This window comes from Bidens hawaiensis, unplaced genomic scaffold, assembly GCF_021521415.1.
Source record: "Bidens hawaiensis isolate Kalapana, Puna unplaced genomic scaffold, B.hawaiensis_p1.1 tig00024029_1, whole genome shotgun sequence".
Classification (NCBI taxonomy): Eukaryota; Viridiplantae; Streptophyta; class Magnoliopsida; order Asterales; family Asteraceae; genus Bidens; species Bidens hawaiensis.
Genome location: NW_027493790.1, coordinates 118,306 through 129,116, shown reverse-complemented (window position 1 = coordinate 129,116; position 10,811 = coordinate 118,306). Strand labels below are relative to the sequence as shown.

The 10,811-nt window shown below is 34.2% G+C and overlaps 2 protein-coding genes across 2 annotated transcripts; one reads left to right on the top strand and one right to left on the bottom strand.

Moving 5' to 3' along the window:
* The first annotated feature begins 1,909 nt into the window (after positions 1 to 1,909).
* Positions 1,910 to 3,160, top strand: LOC143568655 (protein CHLORORESPIRATORY REDUCTION 41, chloroplastic-like). The gene is made up of 2 exons (XM_077054754.1): positions 1,910 to 2,207; positions 2,856 to 3,160. Exons 1-2 carry the CDS (start codon positions 1,910 to 1,912, stop codon positions 3,158 to 3,160), a joined length of 603 nt encoding a protein of 200 aa, XP_076910869.1.
* A 1,092-nt stretch (positions 3,161 to 4,252) lies between these two features.
* LOC143568645 (putative galacturonosyltransferase 9) lies at positions 4,253 to 9,711 on the bottom strand. Its single transcript, XM_077054747.1, has 3 exons — positions 9,550 to 9,711; positions 5,515 to 6,756; positions 4,253 to 4,719 (listed from the first exon to the last, which is right to left on the bottom strand). Exons 1-3 carry the CDS (start codon positions 9,709 to 9,711, stop codon positions 4,444 to 4,446), a joined length of 1,680 nt encoding a protein of 559 aa, XP_076910862.1. The 3' UTR covers positions 4,253 to 4,443.
* Between the last annotated feature and the right edge of the window lie 1,100 nt (positions 9,712 to 10,811).

Here is a 10,811-nt window from a genome sequence, read left to right as displayed (position 1 = left end):
TTTGGTGGATTATGACAATAAATGATTTGAGCTAGGCCTTACGAGGTTGTCGGTTCGAATCTCGAGCTCACACGGGTATTCGTCCTACCGTGTGTTATGCCAGAAAGTTCTGCTCTTGTGGTGACACAACGATTGCCAAATGGTAGCCAGTGGTATAGTTTCCTCGAGGAATGCCCAAGCCAAATTTTGAAGCCAGCGTGAACTCTGTTAAGACAACATAGTCTGGCCAGAGTGGGGCAACGAGACTCTCCAAATTTGGGGAGTGTGGTGGCTTAAGAGCATTCACATTGCGTCCATCAAATTTCATGAGTGAGGTTTTCATAATAAACAAAGTGGTTTAGAGTGTTGTGAGTAAGGAGAAATAAAATGTATTGTTTTTTTGTATCTTTTAAAAATTATTATTCACCCTATATAATTTTTTAATATTTTTGAAAGTGATTGTGGGTAGAAGAAAGTGAAAAGTAATGATATAGATATAAAACTATATTGTTCAACTAGGATAGAGTCCGTGTGATACACGGGTGGTTAAAAACAACAAAAAAGTTAAATTTATTAATATACATGATAAAATACGTTATAGACTCATAAGATATTAATAATGATAAACAAAATTTTACAATTCATAAATCTCTAAAAGCCACTTTGAATACAACATTGGATGTTAACTTAATTGTTTAATACTTTTCTAGTATTAACTATAAGTGAATTAACAATATATCATTTATAAGTCAAGAAATCCAACACAATAACTACTTAAGTGGAGTTGGTAAGCATATTTAGTTTGAAACATGAGGTCTTGTGTTCAAGACTTGTATCACACAATAGTTTATTTTTCAAAATTTTACAAAGCGTTATCTTCATATGAAGATTGTTGTATTTGAAGAGAAACCGGGTCATGGGTTATAACATAACTAAACGGGTTCATGCTTGTGTTTAGAAGAAGAGATAATAAAATAGGAAACTATAACATGAGGTCTTGTGTTTAGATTGAAAATGAAAGAGAAACTGTAGTGTGCTTTAATGTAATTTTGAATTTAAAGGTAAGTGAATATATGAGAATGCTATAACATTGAAGAAAGTTGTCGTTCCAAAAAAAAAAAAAAAAAAAAAGAATCCAACTTGACTCAAGTTTGAAAAGACAACTCTTGAGTAGAGCTCAAGCTTTACAAAAGAGCTTGAAACAAGTTGAGCTCAAGCTCTAGTAAGTTAAATGACCTGATCCCGGTTCAAAGTGCAAAATCCCTTTAGTTATTAGGCAAATTGGATTTTAATAATCCCAACTAATTGTTATTGGCCGATAATAATCATAACTTCGTTTATTACCATTGGTGGTCCCAAATTAAAAAAATTGGCTCTCAATGATCCCCCGTTAAAAAAAACACTTAATGGCGTTAAGTTTTCCCGAATTTCAAACTGATTTTTTAGGGATTTTGATTGGAAGGAGGATACAATTTAGTTGATATATAACGTAGCTCGAAACGACGCTCCAAACAGCTTAATTCTTGTTAATTTTTCAAAGCACCTGATTTGAAGCACTAATTAAGCCGTTTGGAGCATCGTTTCGAGCTAAGCTTTACATCAATCGAATCGTATCCTCTTTTCAATCAAAAGCCCTCAATTTGAAATTCGGAAAAAAAAACTTAACGCCGTTAAGTTTTTTTTTAATGGGGGACCATTGAGAGCCGGCCTTTTAAAATTCGGGACCACCAGGGGCAACAGTAAATAAAGTTAGAATTATTATCAACTAATAGCATTTAGCTGGGATTATTAAAATCCAATTTGCCTAGTTATTAAAAAACTAAAGAAAAAAAGGATTTTAATTATAAAAGGCTTATCTTAAAACAAATAAAATTGGCGGGCCAAGATAAGACTTATTATCTGCTTCATTCACTTGATGATATATGCTGCAATGGCTACTGCTTCAACTTCACTAGTTTTCTATATCCACACATTCAAACCCTCTTTGAATCCATCACTTCACAAACCCACCTTAATAAAATGCACTTCAAATTCAAATTCACCACCAGACTTCCCCTCACCAGACTCCTCAGCCACCACCAGCCCGGACGCCTTCCCGATCGAAAAACGTCGAAGATCGGAAATTATTCGGGACCGAAAATCCAAGTCGGGGCTTGTGAAACCCGAGCCCCCGAATTTTGAAATCGGGTGGAAGAGGACGTTACCGATTCCTCTGGAGAAACCGACTGGTAGGGGTGTCCATGGTTCGGTTTGGGGTGGTTTTGGGATGAAATGGAACCAAAAACCGAGACTTTGGTTTTGAATTTTTGAAAACTGTTCGGTTTTCTTGGTTTTGCCATTTGAGCTTGAAAATGTTGGGGAAAAAAAGTATTTGGCCCAAAAATTATGAAGTTGCGCCTAAATCATTTTGTTATATAATAAAGAAAAACTGAAAATTTATATATTCGGTTAGGTTTTTTTTCGGTTTTTATTACATGCAAAACCGAAAATGAACAAGAAGTTCGGATTTTACAAAAAGATTAAACCAAACTGTCGGTTTTGTTTAGCTTCGGTTTTTTTGGTTTTGCAATTTGAGCTTGAAAATTTTGGGCCGAAATAAAATTAGCAAAAAGTTAGCGAATTTGAGCCTAAATCGTATTGTTAATTAGTTAATTGATAATTATACATTTGGGATAAAATATTTGATTACATAACTATTAAATTCTTATAAATTCCTTAAAATAAAATAAAAAATGAAAATCTATAAAAAAAAGTCTGTTTGGTTCGGTTTCTATTACATGCATAACCAAAACTGAACCAAACCGTCGGCTTTGTTTCGCTTTGGTTTTCTTCGGTATTTTGATTATGATCAGTTTTTTTGGTTTCATGCCCTACAGGTTACGTGATAATGGATTTCCTTGAGAAACTGGATGAGCTGATGGACCGGGATTATGGATCAACGGAGTTGTTGGCGAAAGTAGGGGAGATTGTGGCAGAGAGAGCGAGAGAGGAGGCGGAGGTGTTGTTAGACGACGGGAAGGTGGAGGAGCGGATGGTGACAGAACTGTTTCGGGTTTTGAAGCTGATGGAGATGGATTTGGCCATGGTGAAAGCCTCTGTGAAAGAAGAGACTTTGAATGAGAGGATTCAGCAGGCTAAAGCTAGGTGCAGACAGGCCATTCTTGTTGCTAACTCCTTTTGATCTTTACTTGCTAATTTGTTATTAGTATTAGTAATATTTGTTAATAGAGATATCTTTGAAATAATATATTTGACTAAGAAGATTTGATTAGGAAATATAGTAATAGCCCATATAGACAGAGATACACTTTAAAACAAAGATGCATAACCGAAGGGTTCCATCGGTAATGACCGTCAGAAAATAATTACTTTGCGACAGAGACAGGCTAGAGGTGCACAAACTGGGTATTTTCAGGAACCGGAATCGGATAGGAACTGGTTCCGGGTATGGTCAAAAAAAGTCAAACCGATTGGGTAGGAACCAGTTCCGGGTATAGTCGGGCATTTGACCGGGTTTCGGGTAGGGTCGGGTATTGACCGAGTATTTCCGGTTCCGGTTCCAAGTACGGCTCCGAGGAGAAAGCCTACACCTGGTTGTACCTGTGGGTCATGTTGAACCAGTTCAGGGTCGGGTCCGGAACCGGGTATTTTGTGCACCTCTACGATAGACTGCCGACAATACCCACGACTATTATCGAAAGATCACCAACAACTCTTTTGTCGTCCATGATGAACTCATTTAAATACAATCATCGACATAACATAACATAACTAAAATGGGGTAGCGACGCAGCTTGTTGCCCGCTTGCCTTCTGTTTCGATGTAATCATAAACTAAAATCTTGATAAAAAAACGAAAGAATGATGGGGACCTTATTCTTCTTAGTAGCATTAACAGTTTTTACATAACATATCATAAAACTCGTTTTGTAACACGTCTCATGCATATCATAACAAATTATCAACGTATGAATAATAATCAATGCACATCGAAATAGCACCAACGCTCTCAGCATGCAATAACATTTAGCACATACCTACACTCAAACAACCACTTTTAATGCCGAGTATCTTTCTAAAACTAGCTTGCGAATGTCATAACATAAAGGTGCAAAATCCCCTTTAAAATCATCCATTCGGTCATATTATTGTGTCGTTGATTCGTTGCCAGTCCCCTTCCAACTACCGTCACCACCAAAAATCATCAACCCATAAATATACTAACAGATCAAAAAGGAATCGGATGCGCAAATGGGCATCCAGTTCGGTTAACAATAAATCTGCAAAATCTAAAACCTTAAACTTATCAAGAGAGGCAAAAGAATGAAAGATATATGTTACCTGCACGCATCGTTCAACTTGAAATTATAACACGTTTAACTATGATGACGTGTGAAAAAGTAACGCGACACTAGCCTCGCTTAGCACGGGCTCAACATTACACTACTAAGAACGGTAACTCTGTTTATAGACCAAAGTTGCACATCTGCACGAATTCCATTTCATTATCAACATAACGAGTCCATAGTTTCTTAAACTGGTTCATCGCGATATCGAGCCACGGTTTCATATTCCCGTTATAATGTATGACAGCAGCTTTCTTAATCTCGTCCATGCTTATACTTGGGTTGTAACCTAGTCCAAGAACATGCCATGTTTCGTCCAACGATTTTGTTGTCGAGTAGAATGTCATCAAACCAGGTGGCTGTCTCCCAGATTTCCACAAACTCTGATCCTCGTTCTGATCAAAACCGACATTCACAAAATATCAGTTTCTTCATAAACACTACTTTTTATCAATATATGATAATAATAATAATAATAATAATAATAATAATAATAATAATAATAATAATAAAACTATTCTTAATATTACGAGTTAATTACACAAATGGTCCCGGTGGTTTGGCCCGTGGCAAAGCCTGGACGAGTTCTGGGGGGGGGGGGGACTTAAAATGTATTAAAAAATTCTAACGCGGGGGGCCGTGCTCAAATTTTAAGTCAAAAACGGGTAACTTTACACTACGTAAAAAAATTTTCGGGCGAAAACATGTAAATTTACACAACTTCGAAAAAAACAGGGGGAGCTGGGCCGCCCCCGGGCCCTAACTAGCCTTCGCCCATGCTAGTAACACCTTTGGGTACCAAGGTTTAAAAGTAACAACTTTGGGATTTGTGGTTTCATTTTTGTAACGACTTTGAGGTTTAAGGCTAACTTCCGTTAACTTTTCTGTTAACTTCAGGTAAAATACTAAAATACCCTCCTTAACAGAGAATAATATACATAGATATTGTTTAATATTAAAAAGGAGCGGTCTAAATTATTTCTTTATCAACAATATGCATCTAGTTCTTTAATAAAAAGGGTATTTTGGTCATTTTACCTGAAGTTAACAGAAAAACTAATAAAAGTTAGCCTTAGATCCCAAACTCATTACAAAACAACCACAAACCCCAAACTTGTTAGCTTGTCCAAACCACAGGGACATTTGTGTAATTAACTCTAATATTACATTGTTAAGAAGCAAAAACTTACCAGATCCTGCCAGTAATGATACTGATCGGTTAATCGTTCACGTCTCCATGCATCAAGATCAAATATATTCATGCCAAAAGCATAAGCACAAGCCTTAGGATTAAACTTATCTCTAATCAGCGGGTGTGAGAAATTTAAATAATGAGAATAACGATGAAAGGATCCAAAACATGTCTCGACCGCCCCATTGACTTTTCCACCCAAGTCAACTTTCCACAACGCGGTCAGATCTTTCTGAACAACAACATCGTCATCCAAGAACAATATCTTGTGTAACTTTGGATACATTTCTGGCAAGTAAAACATAAGATGATCCAACATTGACAAATGCTTTGTGTTTTTCTCGTCTTTGGTCTCATTTTCATTTTCATTATCATTATCGGACTTGTCGTCCAAGTAAAGCTTTTGTAAATTTGCAGACTCGAGTTGTCTGAGTATTGGAACGTATGAAGAATTCAAGAAAGTAAACTCTTCAACTGCTTTCACCTCAACAAAGGCACCTCTTCCGACTGGCTTCAATTTAAACCAAACTTTCATTGCAGCAAGATTCATTTTATTCGTCACAACGTGAAAAACATGTTTCCATGGCTCTACAGTATTATTTACAGTTGAATTCACCACAACAGAAACTGCAATCACGTTATCCGAAAATAATGCATAGTGGTACAAAGACGGGACTTCAAATTCAGGTCTCGGTTTCTCATCTGTATAACTTTTAGGATTTGCAATCCGTTCTCCCATTAATCTCATGGCAAGACAATGCAAACTTTTAGGGGTTGATTTAGCAGCAATTAAGCTAGCAAACGCACCGTTCTTTTTAGCTTTAACTAATAACTCATTAACCGCAAATATTGTATCTTTTAGCTTCTGAATTTTCTGCTGATTGTCATAAGATTCCTTGTTTTCAGCAATCATTAATCTAGCAACCTTAATCTTGTCTTTAACCTCTTTTTCAAACTGTCTCAAGATTTCTTCATCTACAGGTACGTTTGAATCAAACAATGCAGCGCGATACATTGGTTTCATACTCAAATCTGAAAGGTTTTGTGCCATGTCATCAAATGTCTTAAGCTGCTTCGATATCTCAAGCTTTAGCTTTCTTGCGTAAGAAGCGTATGCATTCACAAGCATAATATGATCACTGGCTTGCTTATGTATCAATTCCAAACGAGTCTTCAATGGATCTGATTTCAGAGCAAGAAAAGTTCTGTGCATAGATGCTCTCCCAGTAGTTTGAATTTCCTGTTAATAAAATGACTGTCCTTAGTTCTCATAATACACATCTCAAACTGATCATTCTAAAATTGCTACAAAATTAGTTATACATTGCGCTTGCACCAGCTTCACACTGAAAAGTCTCATGTTATTGTTCTTATATTAAAGTTACACTACATCTCAACCAACACAGAAGAAAATGTTCTTTCTAAAATTGCTCCAATACGATACAATTTCATCGCCAAAAACCTAGCTAAAATTGATTTGCAATGAAATTGCTCGCAAATCGAGCCTTAATCATACAAAACTGAAACTAATTTGCCACATCAAGCTACAAAACAAATTATATACAAGGTCAATTTCAAATTTAGAAGTTCAGCCTTAACTGAATCGCATGATCGCATTTATTCAACCAAATAGCACAGTTCAAATCAAATTGCTCCAATACTATACAATTACAATGATATACATTACAAATCAAGCCTTAATCATACACAACTAAACTAATTTGCCACAAAACCTACAAAATTAGTTATACATTGTATCAGTATCGAATTGAAAAGTCCAACCCTAATTGAGCGCATGATCGCATCTACTCAACCAAATAGCACAATATAACACAAATTGCAAGCAAAATTCACAATAATACATAAAAAGTAAGGTTACTCGTATTATACACTACATCTCACCTAGCACAAAAGAAACTGATCATTCCAAAATTTCTCCAATACTGTACAATTTCATAGCTAAAAACCTAGCTAAAACTGATTCAACAATGAAATAACTTACAAATCAATTCTTAATCATACAAACCTGAAACTAATTTGTCACAAAACGCTACAAAATTAATTATATAATATGTCAATTTCAAACCGAAATGGGCAACACATTGTTCTGATAGTACACAACATCTCACCAAGCACAGAAGAAATGATCATTCTAACATTGCTCCAATACTGCAAAATTTCATTACAAAAAAACCTAGCTAAAACTGATTCTACAACAAAATAACTTACAAATCGAGCCTTAATCATGCAAAACTAAAACTAACTTGTCACAGCAAGCTACAAAACTAACTATGTGCTAGCTCAATTTCAAATTGAAAAGTGAAGCCTAACGCAGAAGAAACTGATTGTTCTAAAAATTTGCTCCAATACTTCACAATTTCACTGCTAAAAACCTAGCTAAAACTGATTCTACAACAAAATAACTTACAAATCAAGCCTTAATCATGCAAAACTGAACCCAATTTTCTACTTAAGGTACAAAAATAAATATACACTGTTCTTATAACACTCAACATCTCACTTAACACAGAAGAAACTGATCATTCTAAAATATCTCCAATGCTGCACAATTTCATTGCAAAAAAGCCAAGCTAAAACTGATTCTACAATAAAATAACTTAAAAATCATGCCTTAATCATGCAAAACTGAACCTAATTACATACAATGTCAACTTCAATTTGCGTGGTCGCATCTACCTAACCTAATAACACAATATAAATCAAATTGATAACTCAATTCACAACAAAACATAAAAAGCAACATTACTCGTAACAACAGAGAGACTTACAGCGTAATGTCTTACAAATTGAGCCTTAATCATGCAAAACTGAAACTAATTTGCCACAAAAAGCAACAAAATCAGTTATATTGTATCAATTTCAAATTGCATGATCCCATCTACCTCAGTCAAATAGCACAATATAAATCAAATCGCTAGCAAAATTTACAACAACACATAGAAAGTAAGGTCACTCGAATACTACACAACATCTAAACTAACACAGAAGAAACTGATCATTCTAAAATTGCTCCAATACTACACAATTTCACTGCCAAAAACCTAACTAGAATTGCTTTTTACAATAAAATAACTAACAAATCAAGCCTTCATCATACAAAACTGAATCTAATTTGCCACAATAAGCTACAAAATTAATAATACACTAGGTCTATTTCAAACTCAAAAGTCCAGCGCTAATCGGTCGCATGATAGCATCTACTCAACCAAATAGCACAATATAAATCAAATTGCAAGCAAAATTCACAATAATACATAAAAGTTAGGTTACTTGTATAATACACAGCATCTAAACTAACATAGAAGAAACTGATCATTCTGAAATTGCTCCAATAATATACACATTCATTGCTAAAAACCTAGCTAAAACTGATTCAACAACAATATAACTTACAAATCGAGCCTTAATCATACAAAACTGAAACTAATTTTCTACTGAAGCTACAAAATTAACTATATACTTAATTTGAATTTCCTGTTAACAAGAAACCAAATGACTGTTCTTAACTTCTTATAATTAATTTCCTGTTACAAAATTAATTATATACTTAATTTGAATTCCTCCAATACTAAACAATTTCACTGCTAAAAACCTAACTAAAACTGATTCTCAAACGAAATAACTTACGAATCGAGCCTTAAGCATACAAATCCGAAACTAATTTGTCACAGAAACCTACAAAATTAGTTATGCACTATGTCACCTTAATTCTAATAATGCATAACATGAGTTTGGATCAAATACAAATTAAATTAGCATGCTAACTGTGAGAATCAAGTAGTGTAATTATATATACAACATAGTGTAATTACACTACGATGCAATTACATAATTACACTACTTGATTCTCACAGTTAGCGCGCTAATTTAATTTGTACATTTAGGTTATTCTAACATTGCTACACAATTCATAGCTAAAACTGATTCTACAATAAAATAACTAACAAATCAAAAGGATAATATTATATTATATTATATTATTACTCGTAACAACCACAACAGAGAGACTTACAGCGTGATCGTACAAAAGCACGGGATGAGACGAGAAGAGTACGGACGCCGTGGCGAAGAAGAGAAGAGTAAACATAGCTGACGCGAATATCCGGTATGAGAAGAAGCTGCGTAACGCCGATGATCCGCCACCGCCTCGGCCGGCACGTGCCACGACGGCCATAGCACGTGATGTAAGTAACTAACGGTTGTTAGAGTCGTATTTGTAGGTGTGAGTGTGAGTGAGTGTCTGAAAGCAGAAGAAGCATGATTATTATTATTATTATGATTAGATCGCTGGGGTGGTAAAAACAGTAAGTTGACACAATTCGTTAGGTTTCAGTTATTTATTGTTCTAATAAAGTAAAATAAATGTAAACGCTTATCATGTTTTGGTTAATTCTTATAATTTTTACTCTTCAAAACTAATATACCATAATATATATAACAAATCAATAATTATTCACTTTTCTTTTACACTATATTTATATAATACCAATATATTTTTATAAATATAAATACTAACATATTATTTTACTATATATTTCAAAATACTTGATGAATTCCAAAAATCAACAAATCATGTTTCTTAAACGAAAATTGTTTCGGGTTTTTTGTGGAAGTTAAATTTGATTTTACAGGTCAAAAATGAAAATTTTTGAGTATTTTTAAAAGTTTGAGAATGCAAAATAGATTTATCGTCAAATTTGTTATGGGTTCAAAGTGTTGACTTTAAAATGTCAAAAGTATGAAAGTTAGAATTTTAAACATGATTCCGGTTTCAAGTTTATTTTTAAGGGTATTTTTTGAAATAATCAAAAGGTTCGGGACTTGGCAAATTGACTATTTTTTCCTCAAATATTAAAATTTAAGAAAAGATTGCGAACACTTTCGACATGTCACCCCCATGCCTATCAATGATTCTAACTTTTATCAAATTTGAAATATTTATGTCAACATTAATTTTTCTTTCAATGGTGATCAGAACGTTGTATGAGAAGCATGTTATGCAAAACTATGCTCAAATGAAACAAAATATTAACAAAATTGAATGGGTTAACATGTTATTTTTAATGTTGTCATTATGACAAAGTCGAGAAGCCCTCTGAAACTTATCAAAATCATTTTTATGGTGTAGTTCAGAAAAACATAGTTTTTGAAGAACATCCATTGCTATAATTTAATATCCTACTTTCCTTTGATGGGTGGTAAATTAATAAATATATCAATAAAAGAACGCCTCTTTTGTATTCAGGCTGATTGGTTAGAACTATTATCGTATGA

Coding starts and splice junctions, on each gene's coding strand:
- LOC143568655 (XM_077054754.1), top strand. CDS start 1,910: ATGGCTACTGCTTCAACTTCACTAGTTTTCTATATCCACACATTCAAA. Junction 2,208..2,855: donor TCCTCTGGAGAAACCGACTG/GTAGGGGTGTCC, acceptor CATGCCCTACAG/GTTACGTGATAATGGATTTC.
- LOC143568645 (XM_077054747.1), bottom strand. CDS start 9,711: ATGGCCGTCGTGGCACGTGCCGGCCGAGGCGGTGGCGGATCATCGGCG. Junction 6,757..9,549: donor TGCTTTTGTACGATCACGCT/GTAAGTCTCTCT, acceptor TTTTATTAACAG/GAAATTCAAACTACTGGGAG. Junction 4,720..5,514: donor ATCATTACTGGCAGGATCTG/GTAAGTTTTTGC, acceptor GGTTTTGATCAG/AACGAGGATCAGAGTTTGTG.